The following is a 27,441-nucleotide window of genomic DNA, read 5'->3' as shown; positions in this document are numbered from 1 at the left end:
AGGAGGCACCCTGAGGGAGGGGCAAGGAAGCACCATGGTCGTCCCCAGATGCCCGCAGCCCAGTCCCTCCTTGTCCAATGGTGGCTACCCCACTGACTGTCATTCCAAAGCAATCTGTATGCTCCAAATCTGAGTGCTGATTTATAGGTTATTGTATTTAGGTGTTTAGTAATAATATGTGATGTATATTTTAATGTATTTGTTGAGGCACTTCCCACAATTAGTGTGAAGCTAGGTGGCCAGATTTGGTTGAAAAAAATCCAAATTCTGGCTTACGGCCCATTTGACCCACGAGTATACCCCTTAGGTTCTGGCAACCCTGGTGTGAAGCGCCAGGAGGGTTCTTGTGGGGAGAGCGGGCTTAGCTTGCTCTCCCTGCACATGAGCAGTTGCTTGTTGCTGGGCGACCGGATCGGCTGCCCAGATGAGTGCCTGCTTCGGTCAGCAACTGCAGCTGACACGAGCAGGAAATCAAAGTTAACGGAGTGCTCGGAGTGCTGGTTCCATTTACTCTCAGGGCTCTCCGGCTGCTACACAGATTAGAAAACCAACCGGCTCCCCCAAAAACCCCAACACAGAAGGAAGAGGAGATGGTAGGCTGGAGCAACTCCGTACATGCTAACGGAGCGCTCACTCCGTTAGCCTCATTTAAGAGGAGGGGTTGTCAGGTGGGCAAGCTGCTGTGGGACCACCGGCCTTGCCTGCGAGCCTGGTGGTTCCGACAATCACTGAAAACTGAGCTGGGCTCCCCTAGCTCCCCTAGCCCTAGCTCCCCTCCCTTAGTTTTCAGTGATTGTCAGAATAGCTTCACTGTGTAACTAATGTGATGTGTATCTAATGCTGGTTGTTGATCATAATAAATTGAATTGGCTGTCATTAAGAAGACTGTCAATAAGAAGGGTCAAGGATGGGTTTGCGGTCTTGCAGAGCACTTCCAGAGTGTGAGGAGTGCTTGGAACTCCATTGGCTCTTGTGCAACAGCACACATGCAAGGCGAAAGAGATGTTACACAAGGGCTCCCAGTTGCACAATCCCTCGAAGTGCACATGCTTCATTAGTCAGGACGTCAGTCGCTGATTTTAGGATGTCTTCAACAGCGCTGGACACAAATTAAGAACATAAAAACAGCCCTGCTGGATCAGGTCCAAGGCCTATCTAGTCCAGCATCCTGTTGCACACAGTGGCCCACCAGATGCCTCTGGGAAGCCCACAGGCAAGAGGTGAGGGCATGCCGTTTCTCTTGCTGTTGCTCCCCTGCAACTGCAATTGGGAGTGATAATATTTTTGCAGTTTAATATAATCCCACAGTGAAAGAAGAGCTAAGCAGCTTGGCTGCTCTTGCTGTTCAAGGAGAGATGGATATAGAATTCTCACTTGCTTTGTGTTTGAGGAAATGCTATTTAAAACTTCAGATGAACTGAAATATGCCATTCATGCTGGTCTGTCCTTTAACCTCTTGAGCTCCTTAGGATGCAGCATGCATATGTGCAATGAATAGGCACCTGTGTAGCCTTACAAATAAGTGTTCCCAATGCATCACAGGAAGATTTTTTTTTTTTTAAATATTTTTTTGCAGGAGCTTGGGATTCTAAAAGAGCAAGGCAATGATAGTACAAAGTAAACCATATGGACAAAGTTGTGACATTGAAAGTCTCCTAAAATAGCTGAACTTACCCAAATTTCTTCACGATATTTAAGAAAGTATTCACTATAGGAGGGAGAGAACCAACAGTGAGAAGCAGAAATGCCCCTTCTTACTGATTTTTTCAGTATCTTGTAACATCAAATATGGCGTTCAGCCATTGTGTCTGGGGATTGTGGGATTTGTAGTCCAACAACATACGAGGACCCAAATTTGGGGATCCCTGTAGGATGGATCCTTTGGCTTTCCTGGTCCCAGACTGAAAAAATTAGTACCCATATTTGATTTGTTTCCTCTTCCCTCTCTGTCCCTTTTCCTATTGTATCATGTCTTTTAGATTGGAAGCCATTATGTTAAGCTATACATTACCTTGAGTGCTTTGGTGGGAAAGTGGTGTATAAATGTAGTAAATTAATCACATGTTTTGCTCTAGGCTGCAGTCAGTAATTTGTTTTCTCAAATGCATATGTTCCTGTTTAATTCAACTGAATGGAGCTGGCGGTATATAGGCCGCAGACCATGCCTTCAACCTTTTTAATAGAGAGAGAGTATATGTAGCAAAGTGGTTAAAAGGCTGAACTCTGAGCCAAGAAGTCCCCATTTCAAATCTGCCTTGAACTGAAACTTGAAATCTGCTTAAAGTTCAAGGGAGCTTTAAGCAAGCCTCTGTCTTTACCATAGCCTCGGGGCCAAACTGTACAAGTTGCTTCTAAAATTACTGCAGGCATGTCAAAGCTGTTTTCTTTTGTCAATAGCTTGTCCACTGGGACAAGATCCAGATTTCAAGCAACCATGGGAGCAATAACACTTTCTCTCCTCCGAATGGAGCTGCGCGGCTCTGTTCAGGAGTTAGAGTCAGGCCGGCGCTGCTTTCACAGCGCCGGGCATTTAACTCCCAAAGGGGCTGCGCGGCTCCATTTGGGAGCTAGATTGGGGCTGGTGCTGCATTCGTTTAAAAACCCTTAAAGGCAGGGAAGAGCCACAGCCAACTGCGCCGCAAACACAGTGCTTGGCATTTAACTCCCAAACAGGGGCTGCGTGGCCCCCACTCGGGAGCGAAACCAGCACCCCCACATCTGATGTCAGATCCAGGGAGCATGTCGGGGCTGCGAAGCATGGCTCCTGATTGACAGCGGCCCAGGTTCTTTGAACCCGTTCGCCCAATGGTGGCTCCACCCCTGAATCTGGATCAGGCTGCCATGCTTGTGCTATTTACAAAAGAAACTACTCTAGTGTGCTTGCAACTACTCTAGTGTGCTTCGGTCCCCCACCTGCTATATGGGGATAATAATAGTGACCTCTTGTCACGGGGTGGCCCTTTCATGAGGCAAGGTGAGGCAACCACCTCAGGCAGCACATTATTGAGGTGCCAGCAGGGCAGCAAGATGCCTTCTTTTGCTTCCATCAGAGCAGCTCTTTGGGAACAATCTGACTTTGGCGAACTTTCCAAGGAGCTCCTTTCCTCATACTCCTTGCGAAGCTTGAAAGGAGCATGAGGAGAAGAGAGCTTGCAAGGAGCATGAGGAGCTGCTGGCAGCTTTCCCTCCTCCCTGCTCCCCATGCACTTTCAGAGCCTGCAAGAGTTGTTTCTGGAAGGGTTCTGCCCCCACTCCCCCAGGGGCATGGAGCAAGGCAAATGTTTGCACTTCACCTCAGCTGCCACAGTACCCTGGGCCACCTCGACCTCTTATACTGTGTTCTTGCAAGGATTGTTGAGGTAACATCTATATCAATCACTTTTAAACATGCGAAAGAGCTGTAGGAATGCCATGTATTATATTCTTTTTAAACGGTTACGTGATTTAAATATTATGTTGAAAGAGGGATTGGACCATATTCAGAAATCAAGCCATGTTTATTCATATGCCCCCTAGCCTGGTCACTTCATTAAAATGAAAGCATAATTTATGCTTTGAGGCAACCAGCGACTTGTAGATTCTGGCCTCAGGTTTCTGTCTTAGATCTGCTTCACCTACCCTGACATATGCATCTTTGGCTGCCATGTTGGAACCTGCTGAAAGTTGATGATTATGTAATGCTTATGGGTTACAGTCCTTTTGGATGAATTTGGGAGTTCTGCCATGTGTTCTTTTTTTCATAGGGGCCCTTATTCTTTTACTCAGCAGGAGCTAAGCATAAATAAATGGCTAATTGAAGTATTGCCAAGGCTGGCACTTTCCTATCTTAAATGAACACATATTCACCTTTTTATATACTTGCAAGAATGGAGAAAAGGTGTTGGGATACTTAGATGCCAGTCACTGTAGTCATTAACACCCACTAAGAACTGTTAAGATATTAGATATATGTGCCAACGATATAATGTTTGGATTTTAAAAACCTCCTTACCTCAATGTAATGTCAAATAAAAAGTAAACATAGCAGGAGCACAGTACAGATGATGTGGCAACTGACATTTTTCATCTACTGCAGATAATTTGATTATTAGCATTTGGCAGAAATATGCCCTTCTACTCAAACTCCTCCTAATGGCTGTGTGTGTGTGTGAGGGGCGGGGGAGAAAGATGTGTACTATTTTGGAACATTAATAGCTCCAGCATTGGCTAACATAATCATTGCACTATTTGCTTCCAACATCCTGCTTTTGAAAGTGCTTGTAAAACAAATCCGAGAGACCTGCTTCAAAAACACATCAGGCAACTAAAGCATATTCAGACTTATGCTGAATATTTCATGTTGCTTGGTTACCTTTCTTTGAATTTGTAGAAAGTAATGATGTTCAGAATTCAGGAACAGTTACATGTAACCTATTAACAGTTTGTTTATATTTGTTTGTTATTTCTCTGTGTAAACCACCCTGAGCCATTTTTGGAAGGGCAGTATAGAAATTGAATTATTATTATTATTATTATTATTATTATTATTATTATTATTATTATTATCATCATCATCATTATTATCATTATCATTATTAAAAACATTAACAACAACAACAATAATAATAATAATTTACATTAATAATAATAACAGTAACAGTAACAATAACAACAATAATAAAATTGGTGGGACAATAAAATTGGAAAAGTTGAAGAAAATGAAGATGTAAAAATATTATGGGACTTCCGACTACAAACAGACAAACATCTGCCACACAATACACCAGATATAACTGTAGTCGAGAAGAAAGAAAAACAAGTCAAAATAATCAACATAGCAATACCAGGGGATAGCAGAATAGAAGAAAAAGAAATAGAAAAAATAACCAAATACAAAGATCTACAAATTGAAATTGAAAGGCTGTGGCAGAAAAAGACCATAATAATCCCAGTGGTAATTGGTGCCCTGGGTGCAGTTCCAAAGGACCTTGAAGAGCACCTCAACACCATAGGGGCCACAGAAATCACCATCAGCCAATTACAAAAAGCAGCCTTACTGGGAACAGCCTATATTCTGCGACGATATCTATAACAGCAACAACATTGACAATAAAATTCTGGCATCCCAGGTCCTTGGGAAGGACTCGATGTCTGGATAAAACAAACCAGTCAATAACACCTGTCTGACTGTGTAAAATAATAATAATAATGGGTGGTAATTGGCACCCTAGGTGCAATTCCAAAACAACTTGAAGAGCACCTCAACACCATAGGGACCACAGAAATCACCATCAACCAATTACAAAAAGCAACTTTACTGGGAACAGCCTAGATTTTGGGATGATATCTATAATAACCAACAGTATTGATGATAAAATTCAGTCATCCCAGGTCCTTGGGAAGGACTCGATGTCTGGATAAAACAAACCAGTCAATAACACCTGTCTGTGTAAACAAGAAATGATGATGATGATGCCCCAGTGAGTGACCACTACCTTGGCATGGTTGTGGGGCTTGCGTGCTCTGAGGAAGGTGAGAGCTATGCCAGAGGTCCAAGCATACTGGACAGGTCTCACCAGAGGAGCCAGACAAAGATTGCCTCTCCTATCAACAATATGGTGAGACGTAACTTTAATAAATCTATACCAGATCGGTCGTCGCCTGGGTCACAAGGACTGTGCCAGGTACTGGAGTCCCTGGACATCTGGTGGCAAGTGGGCAACAGGACTCAGGATCTTCAGTTGAGCAACCAGGGCTGGAGACTGCAAAGTTACTGGAAGAAACGTCACTTAACCGAAAAAATATATACGAAAAATGCCAAGAAGGAAATAATGATCTGCTATTACAAGTCTAGTCCAACTAGAAGAGATTATTTAAAAAGAATGTACCAAATCTGGAAAGAGAAGCATCCAGATACAGAAATAACAGAACAAAGGCTAGCATACCAGAGATGATTCATAATAAGAAAAAGTATTCACAGGAGTTGAGCTGGAAGAACTGCAAAGAGCAACACAGGCTCAAGATATGAAAGAAGAATTACCACCAACTGAAGCAGTTGCTCAGGCGCAGATGGAGGAGGTGTTGGAAATAGAGGATGCCACTGTTGCTGAACTGTTTCAAAATCAAAACCAGGCAACCTCCCCTTTGCCTTCACCTCAAAAACCCAAATGCCGTTTAACAGAAAAGCAACAAGAACTAAAGCAAAAAATAACTGAGCACATGAACCAAACAACCACCAGGGTTCGACTTCCCGCTCTAAAAACAGTTGTCAAAAAACAACTTGCTCAGGCATTAAAAGATGTCAATGCTGCACTTGCAGAAACAACAACCAAGAATTTGCAAGAAACAAACCAACTAATGTACAGTGCAGCAGCAATAACAACACAAGAGCTCGAATATAAGATCAGTGGACCTGTCAAAAAAGAAAGTAGTGCATCACCTAAATGGAAGATTAGATTAGAAAATAAAATATCCAGGCTTAGATCAGATGCTAGTAAATTGAAAGATATGAAAGACAAGAAGCTGAAGAATGAAAACACCAAACAGTATCTGATCCAAAAATACCACCTAGATTCAAGGAAAATCAGAGAAGTCCATCCTATATAATAAAAGGCTAAGTGAGTGGCCGTGGCTTTGGAACGTTGGGGATCTGTGTCCCTGCCTCCCTGGGCTGTTCTGGGCCTGCGCGAAGCGCAGGCCCAGAAAAGCCCAAGGGACACAGGACCTCAGACACCAGTGTCCCACAGCCACGGGCGGCCATTAGACGGTGTGTGGCGGCGGGGGAAAGTGGCCGAGGCGGCGGCAGAGCCGCTGCCTCAGCCATGAGCTGTGGCACGGCGAGAGGAGGCCGAGGCAACCAGAAGCGGCCGCCCTGAAAAAGGCGAGGGCAATGGCAGCGGGGGAAGACCGAGACGGGGGACAGGGAAGCTGGGCGAGGTGGCGGCAAAGCCGCCAACGAGGCCCCCGCCCGCTCACAGCCGTCGCCCCCGCCTGCTCACCCTCCCTCCCAGCTGCCCAAAATCACCTTCCCCGCTCCCCCCCAAAAAAGATTAAGGGCCAAAATGGCCCATGAGAAGGTCGCCGCCCCCGCCTATCGCCCTCCCGCCCACCCAGCTGCCGAAGACCACCTTACCCGCTCCAGCCCGAGGGAAAAGAGAGGAGCTCACGAGCAGAGCTCCTCTCTGTGCTAAGTCACTGCTCAAACTGCCGCTATGGACGCAAAGGACGCCTATTGCGTCCATTGCGACAGTATGGGCAGCAGCTTAACACAGAGAGTAGCTCTGTTCCCGAGTTCCTCTCTTCTCCTTCGGGCTGGAGCGGGTGAGGTGGGCTCCGGCAGCTGGGTGCGCGGGAGGGCGATAGGCGGGGGCGGCGACCTTCTCATGGGCCATTTTGGCCGTTATTCATCCACACAAACCCCCCCCCCCAAAAAGTATAAGCAAAATAAGGAAGAACAAAAACAGAGACAACAACAACAAAACAAAAACAAAAAGAGAGAGGGGACAAGGGGGAAAAAAGAGACAGAAAGAGAGAGAGAGAGACAGAAAAGACGGGATAGAAAGCTAGCGCCCGTTATCATAACGGGCTTAAAAATACTAGTGAAATAATAAAGCAGCAAATAAAAGCAGTGTCAAAGAAGAATAGCAGATATGAAGCCAGAATTACACAACACAGACAGAATCTCCAATTCCAGTCGAATCAGAGACGTTTCTACCAAAGCATAGAAGGAGAAACTGCAAGAAACCTAGAAACACCAAATAAAGAAGAAACAGTGCAATTCTGGGGGAATTGGATTGGGACAATCCAATAGATTATAATAAAAAAGCAGGCTGGATGAAAGAGGTCAAAAAAATGTAACCAACAAATGCAAGATCTAATAATAACACCAGAATTAATAAGTGAAAGAGCAAAGAAAATTAAAAATTGGACTGCACCAGGCGACGATGAACTGCATGGCTTTTGGCTTAAACACCTAACAAGACTTCATAAACAACTATCAAAACAGTTCAATCACATTTTGCAAGGAGGTGATATTGAACAATGGCTAACAACTGGGAAAACTCATCTCATCATGAAAGACCTAGAAAAAGGTGCAGTTCCAAGTAATTATAGACCGATAACCTGCCTGCCAACCATGTTCAAATTATTAAATGGAATAATAGCAGATGAAGTGATGCAACACTTATTAACTAACAAACAGCTTCCAGTTGAACAGAAAGGAAATTGCCCGAACACCAGAGACACAAAAGACCAGCTGCTGATTGACAAAATGATTTTAGAAAACTGCAAGAGAAGAAAAACAAGTCTAAGTGTTGCATGGATTGACTACAAGAAAGCCTTCGACTCATTGCCTCGCACATGGATACTAAAGTGATTAGAAACAACTGGTGTCAGCAAAAACATCCAGATATTTATTTTTAAAAAAGCAATGAGCATGTTGAGTACACAGTTAACAATCAAAGGCGAGACACTTGGACAGGTTAGCATTAGAAGAGGCATTTTCCAAGGGGACTCACTTTCCCCTCTTTTGTTTGTAATCGCCATGACCCCACTTTCACAAGTACTAAACAAAAAAGGCTTCGGATACCAAACATCTAAAACATCAAGTAAAATCAACCATCTGCTGTACATGGACGATCTGAAGTTGTATGGAATGTCCCAGTCAGAAATCGAATCACTACTAAACACTGTCCGTATATTCAGTAGCGATATAGCAATGGAGTTTGGACTAGACAAGTGTGCTGCATTAATAATGAACAGAGGGAAAATAAGAAGAACAGAAGGAATAGAACTGCCCAATGGAAGCAAGATCAAGAACCTGGAAGAGAAAGAACCTTACAAATACTTGGGCATCCTCCAGGCTGATAACATCACACACACTGAAGTTAAAAGAAAAATTGGAAGTGAATACATCAGGAGAGTTAGAAAAATCCTCAGGTCCAAACTCAATGGCAGGAACACCATACAAGCCATAAACACCTGGGCTATACCTGTTATCAGATACACTGCAGGAATAATAGACTGGACCCAGGCAGAGCTAGAGACGCTAGATCGTAAGACCAGGAAAAGAATGACCATCAATCATGCTCTGCACCCCCGCAGTGATGTAGATAGGCTCTACCTCCCTCGCAGCTCAGGTGGAAGAGGAATGCTGCAAGTCCATCAAACAGTAGAGGAGGAGAAAAGAGGCCTTGAAGAATATATCAAGGACAGTGAAGAAGATGCATTTCAAATGGTCAATAACGAGAAACTATTCAACACCAATGAAAGAAAGCAGGCCTACAAGAAAGAACAAGTCAAGAACCGAGAAGAAAAATCGAAAAATAAACCACTGCATGGTCAATATTTGCACAATATAAGTGGAAAATCAGACATCACCAAGACCTGGCAATGGCTTAAGAATGGCAACTTGAAGAAAGAAACAGAGGGTTTAATACTGGCTGCACAAGAACAGGCACTAAGAACAAATGCAATAAGAGCAAAAGTTGAAAAGTTTACAACAAACAGCAAGTGCCGCCTTTGTAAAGAAGCAGGTGAAACCGTGGATCACCTAATCAGCTGTTGTAAAAAGATCTCACAGACTTACTACAAAGGCATGATAAGGTAGCAGGGATGATACACTGGAATATCTGCAAAAAATACAAGCTACCTGTAGCCAAAAATTGGTGGGACCATAAAATTGAAAAAGTTGAAGAAAATGAAGATGTAAAAATATTATGGGACTTCCGACTACAAACAGACAAACATTTGCCACACAATACACCAGATATAACTGTAGTTGAGAAGAAAGAAAAACAAGTCAAAATAATCGACACAGCAATACCAGGGGATAGCAGAATAGAAGAAAAAGAAATAGAAAGATCTACAAATTGAAATTGAAAGGCTGTGGCAGAAGAAGGTCAAAATAATCCCAGTGGTAATTGGCGCCTTAGGTGCAATTCCAAAACAACTTGAAGAGCACCTCAACACCATAGGGGCCACAGAAATCACCATCAGCCAATTACAAAAAGCAACTTTACTGGGAACAGCCTATATTCTTCGATGATATCTATAATAACAACAAGAACAATTTTGATAATAAAATCCAATCATCCCAGATCCTTGGGAAGGACTCGCTGTCTGGATGAAAGAAACCAGTCAATAACACCTGTCTGATTGAGTAAACAACAATAATAATAATATCTCCATTGATCTTCCTCCCAGGGCTCAAGGTTTTATTTACTTCAAAAGGGTTACTGTACTTTTGCTAGGATACATTTCTTCCTTTTATCTTAAGTTTTTCTTGAACCTGTTAACTTTTTTTTTAACCTCATCTTTAGTTTAAGATATTTGTGGTTTGGAACATTTTTTTAAAGTTGTTTACCTTTTGTATTTTGAGATTGTGACCCCTTTGGGGACAGAAACTCATTTATTTATTTATTCATTCATGCATTCATTCATTTTTTATGTGACCAGCTCTGTGGACTTTTTTTGATAAACGGTATATAAATATTCATAGTAGTAGTACTTTATTAAGTTAATCGTTAACAATTAAGTTTACTATTTGTATTGTCTGAAAATCTTCAGGAAACAGTAAAGAAAGAAAGAAAGAAAGAAAGAAAGAAAGAAAGAAAGAAAGAAAGAAAGAAAGAAAGAAAGAAAGAATCTTTGAGTTATTGTTTACTTTTGTTATCTTTTTCAGATGCAGCATTTACAAATGGCCAGAGTGTGGACTATCTGTTTGTTGGAAACATAGTTTATACAGTAAGTTATTAAATTGGGAGACAGTATAATATTAAAATAATTTAAAACCATAAAAACACATAAGCAACAAACATAAAAACAAAACAGAGCAGCTGGAAAGGAGAGACTAGCAACCCCTAAGGGGTAAAAGCTTCAACAAATAAAAGTATTTTCAGTTGTTTTTTAAACGTAGCCACAGACGCCAGAGAATGGACACCCACCAAGAGAGCATTGCAGAGCCTGGGGGCAACAACAGAGAAGGCCCTGTCCCATGTGCATGACAGTCAAGCCTTCCTCAATGTGGGCACATGGAGCAGAGCCCCCTCTGACGACCTCGTTGAGCAGGCAGAAATCTTTTGGAGCAGGCAGTCCTGCAGATATCCAGTGCTCAAACTGTTAAAGCCTTTAAAGGTAATAACCAGCACTTTGAATTGGATATTACACAGTGGGTAGCATCTGGACTAAATTATGTCCAGATATTTGGACTGCAGTGCCACCAAATATGCAGTGCCATCAAATGCTGATGACACAAGATCTTTCTGATTCCAGGGATTCGATGGAGGCTCTGAACCAAGGTTTGGAGCCCATTGTGGGCTGAATGTGGTCTAACAAGCCCTGGCCAGAAGTGCCTTTGCACAGCTTCAGCCAGCTGCACCCATTCCTGAAGAGGGCAGAGGCTACAGTTCCCCATGCCTTAGTCAAGTCATATTTTGACTACTGCAATACACTTCAAGGACTGCCTTGAAGAATATCTGTAAACTTCAACTACTACAAAACATGGCTGCCAGAGTTCCCATTGGAACTATGGTGCGGGAGCATCGTCTCTTTAAAGGGCTGCACTGGCTGCCTGTCTTTTTATGGATCCTAATCAAGGTGCTGGTGTTTACCTGTAAAGCCCTTAAAACAGTGATTCTCAAACTTGGGTCCTCAGGTGTTATTGGACTTCAACTCCCATAATCCCCAACCAAAGGCCACTGAGGCTGGGGATTATGGGAGTTGAAGTCCAATAACACCTGAGGACCCAAGTTTGAGAATCCCTGCCTTAAAGGCTTAGGAACAAGTATTTGAAGGACAAGCTTTTTCTTCAGGTGATTGCTCACCACATAAGACCAGCAGAGGGGGCTCTGCACCACATGCCGACACCAAGGGAGGCTCAGCTGTCATGAACAGGACAGGGCCTTTTCTGCTGTTGCCCCCAGATTATAGAATGCTCGCCCCCATGGACTGCTCACTCTCTCCCAAACTTTGTGGCCTTTTGTAGGCAAAAGCAGTTCTGTTCTTCCACACTTTTGGGCCCTGATGGTTGTGGTAGTCCAATTCTCCAATATCCTTTTTGAGACATGCTGACCAAAACTATACACACAGTACTCAAAATGTGGCTGCACATTTTTATACTGCTCCCTGTTTTCAAAGGTAAGGGGATGGCGGGGGAGGGGTGAAAGGGAATGGCCAGGTTCTCAGTGGAACATAATGTGCAGTACCAGGATGTGCAGAAGGTTTCAGTTTATGCTGTTCCCCTGTCTCATTTACAAGCCTTAAGTGCCCTAGTCAGTATAGCTGGACTTCTGGTGGTGAACATGAAGGTGCCCAGTGGAGCATGCCTTGCTGTGCATTACAGCATTCTATCAGGCGCACTAGAAACAGAAATCAGGACGTGTCCTATGGCTATGGATGGAGGGGACAATATTTTCCTGAATCTTTCTTCTTTAGAAAAAACTCATTGTTTTAAAATTTTTCAGTCCCTTTTGTATATGACATAATTTTAGAATAATACATATAATTTGATCAAGGGAAGTAACCAGAACAATCAGGAATAGAAAAAAGTATATTTATTCAGGTATATGAGTAAAAGAATTCAGTGGGAAATATATACAGCGTCCTGCAATCATAAAGCACTGTTGAAGAAGTTGGAGTCCAGTTAGCTAAGTCCAGTTAGCTAAGTCGATTTTGCATTTCCAACTAGCTAAGTCAATTTCATAAACTGGACAACCATTTTTGTAAAAAAAATAATTATTATACCTGGGATTAGCTGCAGCCTTTAACTAATGCAATGTCTTGCCCACAGTTAATATTTCCCACTTCCTGTCATACTATTTTTTTTGTTTAGGAAGAAGCTTTTATTTTTCTTTCTTATTGGAATCTGGAATGTTACCACAACTAAATGAATCAGCTTCTTCCTAACCTTTGGTATTGCTTCCTGGTTCATAAAACCTAGCACCTTATTGAACCCAAAGGATCAATATGTATCATGTATAAGGGCATGCAGAGAACAATAAATAACATGTATGTTTATTAATGTGTGCCTAGTATCACACATTAAGTGTGATACTTGACTAGTTTTTTTTGTTTCCTAGGAAACAAAACTCACCTCACACAGTGACTATATGATCCTATTTTACCACAATTTTTTGGCAACAAATTTGTGGGGCATTAAATGCCATCTTGATATCAAGGATATTCAAGGATGTAGATTTGAGAGATTTAGAAGTCCATATACTATTGCTGCCCTATTCCTCTTGTCCTGTGTCAGTCTGAACATCTCTGTCCCATTTTGGTAGGGTACTGGATGGATTATTCTATGAAGGAATTCTTACTTCTGAAATTTGGACATTATACAATACAATACAATACAATACAATACAATACAATACAATGGCATCCAATTTCTATGTGTTGTGCCAAGATGTCCTTGTGAGTTTGTGCTATATTTAAGCATTGCCTTTTTGTGGGGGGATAAGCCAAAGAGGTAATAAGTAAACAATCGTGAATGGGAAATACATGTTGAGATTCATATTTTCCCCTCTGTTTCTCTCTCTTTTGCAGTATGTTGTTGTGACGGTGTGTTTGAAAGCCGGTTTAGAAACTACAGCATGGACAAAAGTAAGTATTAAAATGTTTAAAAATCTTAGCTTTCCCCTATTTCCTAATTTGTATTCCATTTTAATTGAACAAAGAAAGGACAGGGGTTGATATCTGTGTTTATCGTATAATGTAGCATAAAATGTCAGTATTTTACTCCAAGGATAGGTTTATCATTTGCATTTTTGCTCTATGCTTATATATGTGGATAAAGACATACAGTCTGACTGATGCCTCAATGAACATGTTGGGCAACTCGGGCTCATAGATAGTTGAAGGGCCTACAAAGCTGAGATCCAGTCCCACTGTGATTCCTTATACACCCTCTCACTTCTCCCAGTACATGGAAAACAAGATGGGTGTCAATTACAGAAGTGATACAAGAGGATACTGAAGAGGAGATAGATCTGTTTTCCTAAGAATACAGTGCAGGTCTTTTGGCCCTGATGAAAGAGCCAGGTTTGCAGCCCCCGTTCATGCCTCCCACTCACAGGTATCTTGCCCAGCACAAAAACCTGGAAACCTGGATCACTGGTAGTGATTATGCAATCATGATTGAAAAAACTGATTTAGCACCCTAGACAAATATGCACGCATGTTCATAAGAAGAAAATGAGGAAGTGATTAAAATGATATAAATCTGCTAAGGGGGCTAAAGATGTAATAGGTGTGTATATGCAAATAGTGTCTGTTACTTACTCAGCACTGACTCCCTAAAGCAGGCTGCTTTAGGGAATCAGTGCTAAGTAATGGCTAAAATGTCTGGTTAGGAACCAGGGAGACCCAGTTCAAATCCTGACTCATCCATGAAGCTCACTAGATGACCTTGGGTCCATCACTATTTCTCCACCTAAACTGCATTAGAGGATTGTTGTTGTATATCACTCTGAGCTCCTTCGTGGAAAGGCGGGATAAACATGCAATTAATAAATGCATATTTTGCAATTTTGTGCATGCCATGAGTTCTTCATCAGGCATTATGTATCCATGTTTCACTAGTGGAGCCAGACCATGGGCGGCCCATGTCCAGCCGCCACATCGGCCCCACTCACCCCACCCCTTAGGTCTGACATTAGACTTGGGGATTAGCCATGCCCCCACATCTGACATCAGATGTAGGGCCATGGTCTGGCTCCTGAACGAGGCCACGCGGCCCAATTCAGGAGTTAGATCGAGGCCAGTGCTGAATTCGCTGCAAATGCAGTGCTGGCCATCCAACTCCCCAATGGGGCCACACAGCCCCATTCGGGAGCTAGATTGGGGCCGAATGTCTCTAGAAGCAGCTCTACCTACCTTTAAGGCAGGGAAGAGCTGTTCCTGGCTGTGATGCAAATGCAGTGCTGGCCATTTAACTCCCGAATGGGGCTGCATGGCCCCACTCAGGAGCTAAACCAGCACCCCCCTCGCACATCTGTTGTCAGACGCAGGGGGGTGTCAGGGCCGCAAGGTGCGGCTCCTGAGGGACGGCGGCCCGGGTTCTTTGAACCCGATCGTCCAATGGTGGCTACGCCCCTGCCATGTTTAATGTGTCCAGGTCTTTGCAGATGGTCCAATCATACTTGGGATCACTTAGGATGGGTTTGCATGATTGCTGCTAAGTCAATAAGCTGGGAACCAGAAGGTTCCAGAAAAGTGAGCACTCCCACTAGTCATATCATGTAAACACATCAACTACCAGTATTCTACCAAAGTTTGGGACACATGCACTTTGTCTGTGCAATTAACAATCAAAAGGGGCAGGGGAGCCTCCAGCAGGACTTTATCCTCTGGCCACAGGCAAGCTTCCTATGCCCCTGGTTGATAGGTTGGCTGGGAGCATGCACTTGCCGGGAAACTTCCTGACTCACTGACTTGGTGCCATCGAGTCAGTAAGCCAGGACCCAGAGGTTCCCATTGGGGTTGATCATGTGAACCCACCCTTATTGAAAATTAGGTGTATGACTCTCTTGTTATATTCATAACTGGAGTGGGGTGAGGTTAAAGGTATGGTAAAAAAAACTATTTTGGAAATGTCCATGTTTATGGATGGAATGAGCATTTTAATTTTTATTTGTGATTATGAGTATGAGGCCAGGAAATGATCATTATTCTGAGTCATTTTATCGGATTTGGGGTGAAGGATTGAACAAGTGTGTAACTGTATGTATGTGGCATAACCGAATCACTAGCCCTCATTTCCACAATGGAAAACAAAGGCCAAGCATCATACATTATTTATTTTATATATTTCTTTGTATATTACCTTAAAAAGGAGGTTTTATCAGCCTCACCAACCTACCCATCCAAAAATGGTATGAATGCATACACTCAAATCATATGACTTCAACATATGGTGTCTCTTTAAATCTTATTAAAGTCTGAATAATGTGATGCTTTTTCTCTGTCTAATTGCCCCCCTGTGACTGAAAAAGACACCAATTACTGACCTTCTGCTGTTTGACCAGAGCCAAAAGGCCTCTCATGATTCTACCAAACCCCACTAACCCTTTTTAAGCACCGCAATTTCAAGGAGAAATTATTTTTTGTTTTTTAAATAGCTTCGTTTTGCTTCTTTGTTGAACTTAATTTTTAGGTGAGTGTCTTTCATGGCATAAAAACAATGCAAAGTTGCATTTTCTCCCATGCCTACTCCCCAAGGGCACTGTAGTGGGCAAGCCTTATTGTTTCAGCTGTAGGTGACTCACCACATGAAGACCTCCTCAAAGTACTTGAGAAATGAGAAGTCTTGAGTGTGTGCTGTTGAGTTAAGTCTCATTTCCATCATCGGGTGGATTGGTTACATGGAGTTGGTCTCAGGAGTGAGAAAGTTTCATTGCTGAAAAAGAGGATATGATAGGTGGAAATGAAAAGATTGAGTAAACAAATCAAAGGAAATGCACAGTAGCTGTCACTCATTAGGGCAAAGGAAAGGGTTCTGATTGTTTGCATGTCATCTGACAGGCATAAACATCAGAACTGTTTGCTGTTACTGTGGCACAGTTCAGAAGTGGCTCCTGCAATTGTATACTTATACATATTTTCTAGGAAAGAATGCCTTGATTTGCAAAACTGAGATTTTAGTACAGGGGACTGAACAGAATTGAAAACTTTCTGTGAAGACTGTGTTCTTGCCTCTCTTAAGTTTCACTGTATCATGGTGATTTTTTAGTTCTTTGTACAATTTAGCAGTATTAAGTATTGTTTTTAACTGTTTTAAGCAACTTTGAGGATGATGTCATTCAAAAGCCTTCCTAAGGGTTTAAACAAATGTAATACAGGACCCCTTTGGACTGTTTTTTGAAGAACAGTAGTTATCAAACTGTGTTCCAGGTTCCTTGGAAATTTATGCAGGGCTTTTCAATGAGAAGAGCAATAAAGCTGGACAAACTTCTCTGAAAGAGAGCTTGCCATCCACTACTGTCTTTCCCCCCAAATCCAGAGTTAGAGGGAGGTTCTAGATGCATTTTAGCTGGATGGACAGTAAGGACCAACGAGAACAGAGTGGACACTCTACTTTTTTAATACTTTTTTTTTTTGGCAGAAACATACAAAAGAAAATTTTAAAAACAACTCAGCTTAGTTTAGTGCACACTCTAGTAGAAAGTGCCCCAGAATCCTTTGCAGCATGGTAGTTGCTTGTGGATTTTTCAGTAGATAGCTCAGTGAGTAATTGCTCTAAATAAATGCTACAACTCTGGGCTCCTTGAATGAAGAGTGGGATATAAATGTTAAAATAATAATAATCATCTGTCCGTATACTCAGTAGCGATATAGCAGTAAGGTTTGGACTAGACAAGTGTGCTGCATTAATAATGAACAGAGGAAAAATAACAAAAATAGAAGGAATAGAACTGCCCAATGGAAGCAACATCAAGAACCTGGAAGATAAATAACATTACAAATACTTGGGCATTCTCCAGGCTGATAACATTGCACACACTGAAGTTAAAGGAAAAATTGGAAGTGAATACATCAGGAGCGTTAGAAAAACCCTAAAGTCCAAACTCAATGGCGGAAACACCATACAAGCCATAAACACCAGGGCTATACCTGTTATCAGATACACTGCAGGAATAATAGACTAGAGCCAGGCAGAGCTAGAGACACTAGATCGTAAGACCAGGAAAATAATGATCATCAATCATGCTCTGCACCCCCGCATTGATGTTGATAGGCGATACCTCCTAGGTGGAAGAGGAATGCTGCAAGTCCATCAAACAGTAGAGTAGGAGAAAAGAGGCCTTGAAGAATATATCAAGGACAGTGAAGAAGATACACTTCAAATGGTCAATAACGAGAAACTTTTAAACACCAATGAAACAAAGCAGGCCTACAAGAAAGAACAAGTCAAGAACCGAGCAGAAAAATGGAAAAATAAGCCACTGCATGGTCAATATTTGCACAATATAAGTGGAAAATCAGACATCACCAAGACCTGGCAATGGCTTAAGAATGGCAACTTGAAGAAAGAAACTGAGGGTTTAATACTGGCTGCACAAGAACAGGCACTAAGAACAAATGCAATAAGAGCAAAAGTCGAAAAGTCAACAACAAACAGCAAGTGCCGCCTTTGTAAAGAAGCAGATGAAACCGTGGATCACCTAATCAGCTGTTGTAAAAGATTGCACAGACTGACTACAAACAAAGGGATGACAAGGTAGCAGAGATGATACATTGGAACATTGCAAAAAATACAAGCTACCTGTAGCCAAAAATTGATGGGACCATAAAATTGAAAAAGTGGTAGAAAATGAAGATGCACAAAATGGGACTTCCGACTACAAACAGACAAACATCTGCCACACAATACACCAGATATAACTGTAGTTGAGAAGAAAGAAAAACAAGTCAAAATAATCGACATAGCAATACCAGGGGATAGCAGAATAGAAGAAAAAGAAATAGAAAAAACCACAAAATACAAAGATCTACAAATTGAAATTGTAAGGCTGTGGCAGAAACAGACCAAAATAATCCCAGTGGTAATTGGCATCCTAGGTGCAATTCCAAAACAACTTGAAGAACACCTCAACACCATAGGGGCCACAGAAATCACCATCAGCCAATTACAAAAAGCAACTTTACTGGAAACAGCCTATATTCTGCGACGATATCTATTATAACAACAAGAACAATATTGATAATAAAATCCAGTCATCCCAGGTCCTTGGGAAAGACTCGATGTCTGGATAAAACAAACCAGTCAATAATACCTATCTGACTGTGTAAACAAGATATAATAATAAATAAAATAATTTTTAAAATGGCAGTGTTCAATGTTCTCCTAGAAGTGCAGGCTTTGGGCTGGTCCAGATGATACTTTTCCAGACCACTCAGTTAAAAGGGAGGTGAGCCAGGGACACATCTATCCTGACATCTTTCGCAACCATCCTGATGTTCTCCCAGTGTGAAGTGTGTGGGGAAGCCAGGCTGTCCAAACAGCTGCTCTACAGGTGACCCATATACTAGATCTTTTAAACATTTTAACTACATAAGTACGGCCCAGCTGGATGAGGCCCAAGACTCATACAGTCCAGCATACTGTTTCACACAGTGGCCCACCAGATGCTTTTGAGAAGCCCAGAGGCAAGAGGTGAGGACATGCCTTCTCTCTTGCTGTTGCTTCCCTGCAGCTCATATTTAGAGGCATCATGCTTCTGGAGCTGGAGGTGGCCTATAGCCTCCAGACTGGTAGCCATTGATAGACCTGTCTTCCGTGAATTTGTCTAAGCCCCTTTTAAAGCCTTCCAAGCTAGTGGCCTATACTAGTGGCTAGTATAGATACTATATTTAGTATCTCAGCATGTTCCCCCTTGGAAAAGTATCATCCAAACCTGCCCTGTGAATTACCTGCTGGGAGTGGGACAGCACAGTGGCAAAATAGCACTATTTTAAAATACTCTATATAAAACATAATAAAAATGCCAGGAAATCAATACTTAAAGACTACACACATACACACACTCAACAGAACATAACCTGAGGCATATATTCAATGAAGGTAGCATTAAGTACTCTTACAGCACAATTTTATACATGCCTACCCAGAAGCAAGTCCAGTTGTGTCCAATGGGCAGAGATCTGGGTTTTTTGGGAAACTGTGAACTGGAATATTTCCCCTTCATCTGTCTGATGTGATGATATCACACCTATTTTGAAAGAGCTGCACTGGTTACCAGTGTGATTCCGGGTCCAATTCAAGGTGCTGGTTTTGACCTTTAAAGCCCTTAATTTTTTGGGCCCGGGATCCCTGAGGGACCGCCTGCTCCTAAGGGTTGCTGCCTGCTTGACAAGATCATCTGAGGGGGCCCTGCTCCGGGTGCCGACAATGAGGGAGGCTTGGTTGTCATGCATGCGGGACAGGGCCTTCTCTGTTGCTGCCCCCAGACTTTGGAATGCTCTCCCAGTGGTCATTCACTCCTCAGACTCCATCACAGTTTTTAGAAAGCTTCTTAAATCTTGGCTTTTATCCAGGCCTTTACATGATTGTTTTATTGCTGTTTCGGTGTGTTTTTATCCATGTAGAGTTTTTGTGTTTGTATATTATATATTTTAAATCAGATTTGTCTTCATATTTTTAGCTTAATACTTTTAACTGTCATTTTTATTATGTTTTTTAACTTTTGTAAACTGCCTTTGGATTATTTTTAATGAAAGGCAGTATATAAATTTAACAATAAATAAAATGAAAATAAATAAAATAAAATTTTCATTAATTTTTTTCTCAAAATTTACTGAACAAATTTTTCTGATGCCCTAAATATATTATGATCTGATTTGGCATGCTATTTGACCTATTTATACAGTTTTTAAAAACCACATCCACCATATTAATTTCTCCTCAGTTTATCTCAAAAGTTTTTCAATAGCCAAATCGAAATTTTAGATATGGAAAACATTCTGTGGAAAATAAAATACCTCACATTCTCTGCCCCTAGTAAGTTTGTTTAGAATTACAACCTAAGCATCGGACAATCTAGTGGATCCAGGAAATGCTAAATGTAACCTATAGTTATCTGGGCTAGGCAATTTTCTTCAGTAATTCAAAGATTTATATGGGTTATTGAGTGTCACATAGCACAATGATTAGTAATTTGATGTGTACACAATTAAAAGGAGAAAAATTGGGTGCTGTGTTCTTAGGAGACAAATCATGATGAGAGAAATTACTTAAAGTAGTCCCATTGAAATGCTTAATTTATTTTCCATGGACTATTCTGAGTCAGGTTCCTCATCATATAAGCCAATATGCATAGAGTTGCCACTTCTGTGGTTATGCCTGGATATCCCCCCCCCCCAATTCCTGGACATTTTCTTCCGAGTGCCTTGACCCCCCCCCAAATGCCTGGATATTTTGTCCCCAATGCCTGTATATTTCCACCCCCCAATGCCTCCCCCCCCCGACCAAATGCCTGGATCCCTCCCCCCACCTGGATATTCCCCTACCCACAGTGTTTTTCACAGTATCAAGCCTCCAGGATTGTTTTCAGTAGTGACCTGGAGACTTCAGGCCAGTTCTGGAGAGTTGGCAACCTGAGACACGCAACCCAGCTAGGACTAATCTGGCAAGTTCCATTGCCTGTCAAAATAGAGTTTGATACTTTATAAATGGACAGTTAGTCATGTCAAGCAGACCAGATACTAGAAATGTTTGCTAGTTCATCATATTCCTCCCAAAGTCCATGTGGGACAGCTACCCAAGTGTGAGCCTTTTTGCCTTGCTAGGTGGCTGCTTTGGGCAGCTTTGTAAGAACTGTCTGTTTCATGAGTCAGCAGTCAGTATATCCAAGTTGCTTGTCTGGTGATTGCTGCACCCCCTGTGGGTCATATGAATAGTTCTCTTAGTCTCTCCATGTTCTTGGGGGATTGCCTTTTTTCTTTTTAAAGCTACAGAGGCACGTGGCAGCATATTATGGAACCCAGGGTTCCTTGACCTTTGACTCCACCTCCTCCATCCTTCTCTGAAGGAATTTGGGACCATGGAAAACCTTGGGTGTAAATAGATTTCAGATAGCTGGGTGTTGTTGTTGTTGTTTCCCTGGCTTAGAAAGCAACATGCAGTCTCACAGAGAAAAGGTTTAACCCGAGAGTTTTCAGAGATGGTTACTCAATCGTTTTGCTGTTTTAAATCAAAGTGCATTATATAGCCTGTATTGAGACTGGCAAAATCCTAGATGGAAAAAGAACTGGGAAGTAAATCACGCCATATTTAGGAATATGGAAAGCTGCCTTATTCCATGTCAGACCACTGCTCCATCCAGCTCAGCATTAACTACACTGACTGGCAGTGGCTCTCCAAGGTTTCAGGCAGGAGTCTCTCCCAGCCCTACCTGAAGAAGACAGGGAGTGAACCTGCGACCTTCTGCATGCAAGCATATAGGTGCGCTCTTCCACTGAGCTATGGGGAATCCTATTCCCTAAGGGGAATATCTTACAGTACTCACATGTAGTCACTCAACCAAATGCCAGCCAAGGCAGACTCTGCTTAGCAAAGAGGACCATTCATGCTTCCTACCACATGACCAGCTGTCCTCCCCTTCATTTACCTGAATCCAAGACTAGGTTTCCCCCCAAGTTCTTTGACGTTAGAAATTGCGGAGGTTGTCTTAAATTCAGAGTCCTCATCCTTTTGGGTAAATACAAGTATAATCCGTATTTCATCTCTGTATTTTAAGGGGGTCATCTTAAATCCAGAGTCATCTTCTCTTTGGTATATATGATAACAGATAGCCAAAGGGGAGGCGGGAGAAAGACTGCACTGTTCTGTGTGTCTGTCCTGACTGTTTGTTTCTTTTTCCCTGCAGTTCAGTCACTTGGCTGTTTGGGGAAGCATGCTGCTTTGGCTGGTCTTCTTTGGAGCCTACTCTGCCATCTGGCCCCTCATTCCCATTGCACCAGACATGCTTGGACAGGTCAGTCCTTTTGTTCACAGAGGCAGGGAGGAGGGAAAGCAGACTTTCTGTTGTCAAGGTGTTGGGCCACTCCTTAGGCTTATACCCTTCAGTAGAATTGTGAGGTGGTAGTTGTCATTTTTAGAAGGAACTGTCTGCTGTGAAGCTACCTACACTTACTTAAAAACGTTGTTACAAGTATTTTGCATTTTTTTAAAAAAATCAACTGAATATGTGAAATCTAAAATTTGGGGCTTTGGTTCCAGCCATAGCCTTTTCTCTACACTGGTTGGAAAGGTTTATGCTACTGCTGCTGCCCTGCTCCTCCCTACTGGGCAACCTTCTCTATAAGCAATACAGGTCAAAATCTCATTGTAGAGCAGCTATAGCCCAAATGAGTTGCAAAGACGGCACAGTTAGGAAAGCAGGATACAATCAATGGCTGACATCTTGACCAACAAAGTACTGGTGCAACCGGTGGTGCTTCTGAAAAGTCTGACCAACTCTACTCCACTTCTGACTTAGTGGTAGGGACAAATTTGAATGACTTCTCATTCTCCAGGAAGAGCTCTGTGCCACCTGAAAATGAGGTGGTTCACACAACCAAACGCAGGGAGAGCTTGGACGAAGGCAGGATCCTACCTACCTTCCTCCAATCAAAGCTTATTCAGGGCTCCGCTGCTCGCGCTCCCACACGACCAGCATGGTGGCAGACGTCCGAAGTCAGATTGGGAGGAGGCAGTCCTCCCACATCCCACAATGCATCATGCCAGTAGTGGAGAGGCAGCTGGTGGCCATTTCCAGAGCCCCAGCACTGCAGATGACCAAAAAGTGAGGTAGGGTGGACTCCTTTCCCCTCCTACCTCACTTTTGCCTGGGTAGTGGAACTGGGCTATCTGGGACTGCAGCTGCTGGGTCAGAAGGTGTCCTGGTTGCCCAGACGGTACAGGGTACTTAGGTAAACTCCCTCCCAGCCAATCAGCTCTTGTCATGTGAATGACCTCAATATGTCCCCAGGGGTCTCTAATAGCACACTAGCATCAGTCTGAAATTAGCATCAGACTGAAATCAGTCTGAAGCCTTAGTCTGAAATTCTTCGGAAGCACAGGCGCTTTTTTTGTCAGATGTCAGCCGGTGCCCCTTTCTGCATTCTCCTTCAGAAATTAATTGCACCCAAATAACATGAGGGAAACAATCCTGGGGCATTATTGGGGTGTTTTTGGTACAAAAAGTTGCCGTAATGCAGAAATGTAGGAGAAAAAAGCTTCCACATGCAAATCATCTGTAATGTATGTACAAAAGCCTATGCAGCATCATGCAGGGAGGAAAAATTTGCATCTGGAAAGCTGGAAACATGTACATACTGCATTCTTCGCTTTAGACACATGGATTTCTCTAGGCTGTAGGCACAATCAGGATGTGGCTATATACATTAATGCTGTCCATTTGAGATTTCCTTGTGGGCAGGTTTTTTTGTGGGTTGTTTTTTTTAGAGAATATCATTTGCAAACTATATGTTTTCTAAAGACATATTGTATGTCTTCTCTGATTAAGTGCCCAGCTCTTCTAGGATCCCTTTTCTCTGAATTGTGGAAAGGAAAAGCAAATATACCTGTAAAATAAATTATTCGGTCACCATAACCAGGAGGGAGCTGTGTATGTCACTAGTGCTTACCCTTCGAATGTTAGTGGGGTTTTGGATTTGTTCCTTCAACATCTATTGAGTTCCAGGTGGTGAAATTCTCCCCTTCAGTGTCATGATTTCAGCCCTTGGAGAATAAGGGAAAATAATGAGCCTGTCAAAACCACTCAAGAGTCCAATGGGAATGTGAAAAATAGGAGACTCTTGGGGGGAAAGGAGGATTTAATAAATGTAAGTTAAAATACTACAGGGAGCAAATTCATAGTAAATAAATGAAAAATGTGTCAGTCTAGCAAGTTGGGATTGGGGCAACCTTTATATGGAAAGAAATGCACTATGAACAGATGAGTGTTATTTGTTTGCAACCAATGGACATGGCAATATTAGAATGTATCCATGTCAGAAGAGATGTTCTTACATTGCTTGATTAATAGAACAAACAGATATCTAAAATCAAAATACTAGAATTGTTACTAGTCATGACAACAATTAGGATAGCTCCTATTACACTCAGTTTAGATTATCCCCATGATATGTTTTGCTAAACACATTTTTGCCTTCATTTCTGGCTGCAGAAACAAACTGGGTGACCCTGTAACTTTTTGTGATTGATTAACAGATCACAAAATCATCTCATCCAAGTTCTGGTGAAAATATCAGCAGGAAAGCTTTTCTGAGGACTAAGATGTTGCAGATAGTGTAAAAATAATGGAAATTAAATTTTAGGAACTAGAATACCACTGGAAGGCTGGCTGTTTGGTATACCTGCCATCCAAATGTACAAGGGCATAGATCAAAACCATAGCAAGGTCAATTCCCTCTACTGTTTCTAGTGGGGGTGGGAGAAAACTCAAGGAAAAGCAGGTTCAGCAATGAACCTAAGTATATTAATTCTGCAAAAAGTCACCCCTGTATTTTTGGGAAAAAATGGGGAGAAAGGCACTCTAGAAGTAAAGGAACATTTTACTAGGTTACTAATAAAGTAATTTTGTCTAGGAAATGAGACATTCAAGAGAAACTATTTCTGTGTCAAATCTGGTAGTCATCTAATAAATATTTCAGTGAATGTGTGGTGTGAGATAGGGGATAATAGATATGATAGGAGATTGCCATGGACAGCTTCCTAGAGTGAGGAGAGAGAGTGACAGGTGACAGAGATTGCTGCCAGCAGGCCTAGGACTGACAGAAACAAGGCCAAATTCCTTGGATAATATTCCATGGCATTTTCAGTACGCTTCACACTGCCATTTGCATCAGCAACTCTAATTCAAATTTCCATAAATTAGGCTGAAATTTGATTAGCAGCATCATGCAGAGCTATGAAATGTATTTTGCAGCCCAGAACAGTAAGCTCATAATGCCCCTACTAATATGTCAGCATCTGAAACTCGCTATTGTTCTAAGCCTACATGTTAGTTGCTAAGATTGGGGAGAAATGTTCTAGGTGAATTGCACAAAATTTTAGAATTTATTTTATAGGGCTTTGCTGATATTCTTTGCTGAATATTCTGTTAATTTTTAGGTCAAATGTAGCCATTTGGCTGGGTAGAGATAATCTCCAAAATACATTTTGATTGTGTAAATAGTTACTTGTTCCCAGTTCTGTTCAGTGCCATTGTTTCACCTGGTAGCTACTGTTCCCTTGTGTTTTTCTTTCTTTCCTGTATCATTCACATGGGTAATCCTAGGCAATCAGGGATCATATAGAGAAAAAGATGATACCATAATACTACAATGAGATTTGGCTACATGATGCCATAACTGTGCGTAAATGAAGGCAACTGAGAGTGCTTCTTGAATTAGTCACATGGAAGGGATCACAGTGTAATCTATGCTGCATAGAGAATCAGATATGTGTATGTGATGATGTCATTGAAGGCAGCTGATAGATGTGTGCACAGAACCGCTAAGGGTGGTTCGAGTTCGAACTGAACTGCCTGGTCTGCGAGTTGGTTCGTTCGAACCAGCAGAAGTCTGGTCCAGGCAGTCAAACCAGGTTGACCCAGTTCGACCTGGTTCAGATGCTTGTAAAGGGGAATCTGGGCCGGTTTGGTTCGAACCTGGTTCAAACTCGAACTGGTTTGCACATGCTTAGCAGCTGAAGCCAGTTAAGAGTGAGAGCAATGTAAGTGAATAAGCAAACATTTCTCGACAAAGATTGTTTTTTAAAAAGGAGAGGATTTTTGACAACGTTTAAAATATTAGTACAAACCTGTGAGTAATTTGAGCTCAGCCCTAATTTTATTGCATCTACAGGAAAAAAAATCTGTGTCACAGTTGTGGTTAGCATCTGCTCCAACATAACACACATGTCCCAGAGTAAAGCATACAGTGCTAAGTAGCGGGTTTCTGTGTGAATACTTTCTACAAAATGTTTTTCTACTTAAAGCATATTATTTTATACTTGCTGGATTTTTTTGAAATAAATGATGTCTTGAGATATGGCATTAAAGCCCACTGGGGCTAAGACAATGTTGTAGATTGTTTTCATACAGATCACAGCACTTACTTTGTATGTGATTGAGTGAGGTCATTAATGTAGCCCAATACTTGTCGCACTGTGTGCTTAGATCAGTAATCAGTTACCAAACACATTAAAGGAACATTCATCATCAAAGCAAGAATAAAGAGGAGATTTGGGAGAAAGTGAGTCAGCCCAAACATGCACAATTCATTTAGAATTCAGATTATTCTCAAGAACACCATTCAGTTGTAGAAATGTCAGCACATGGCTCCTGGGATTCTATACTGTAAGTGAAGCAGGGGTTTAAAATATAAGTCCCCTACTGTGAAAGAAGACCCATAAAAATTAGATGGAAGAGACAGTTGATCTAAAACTTTCAAGATGCTTCTCAAAAATCCATTGCTAGTATACAGTGCCAACTGCACTGGGGCCATGTTAGCGTGCAGGTAAGACAAAGCATAGGGCAGTTCACACGATCATAATTAGGACAGGAGAAGTCCCTCTCCTACTGAATTAGAGAGGAGGAAAAGTCGTCCAACCAAGCTGCTGCTTAGTATATGAGCATGGACGATGCCTCTGACCTTGGTTTTAACTGATAGATGATTGGCAAATAGGCACAGCTCCTGATTTAGGGTAGGAGGCTTCTCCTAACCTTATTATGATCTTATGAACTGCGCTCATGACTTTCCCTCTTAGACGGAGCATTCATAGAGCGTTTCACACAACATGCTGCAAGTCTGTGCTCTCGGCATAAGCCACAAGTGCTGCACATTTTGTGAACCTGGAAGTGTTGGGTTCCCAAGCAGTACTTCCCCCTTCACCCAACATCCGCCACCCAACTTCAAATCTTGGTTGAAGATGTTGGCTGGTGGAATGAAGTGCTTTCAAGAACCTGATGTTTGTGA

At 42.0% G+C, this 27,441-nt stretch overlaps 1 protein-coding gene across 14 annotated transcripts in view; it reads left to right on the top strand.

Annotated features, from left to right (window-relative positions):
• The window catches only part of ATP8A2 (ATPase phospholipid transporting 8A2), a 595,211-nt gene that overhangs the window by 406,960 nt on the left and 160,810 nt on the right, over positions 1-27,441 (top strand). For all 14 annotated transcript variants that reach the window (XM_053308077.1, XM_053308075.1, XM_053308074.1 and 11 more), the window contains 3 exons: positions 10,661-10,722; positions 13,525-13,581; positions 22,344-22,451. In XM_053308077.1, the coding sequence (XP_053164052.1) occupies positions 10,661-10,722; positions 13,525-13,581; positions 22,344-22,451 (227 nt within the window). The remainder of the gene's footprint in view (positions 1-10,660; positions 10,723-13,524; positions 13,582-22,343; positions 22,452-27,441) is intronic.

The sequence above is a fragment of the Hemicordylus capensis genome, chromosome 3 (assembly GCF_027244095.1).
Source record: "Hemicordylus capensis ecotype Gifberg chromosome 3, rHemCap1.1.pri, whole genome shotgun sequence".
Lineage (NCBI taxonomy): Eukaryota > Metazoa > Chordata > Lepidosauria > Squamata > Cordylidae > Hemicordylus > Hemicordylus capensis.
Note: the sequence above shows the minus strand (reverse complement) of the source record. Positions and strands in the feature narration are given on the sequence as shown.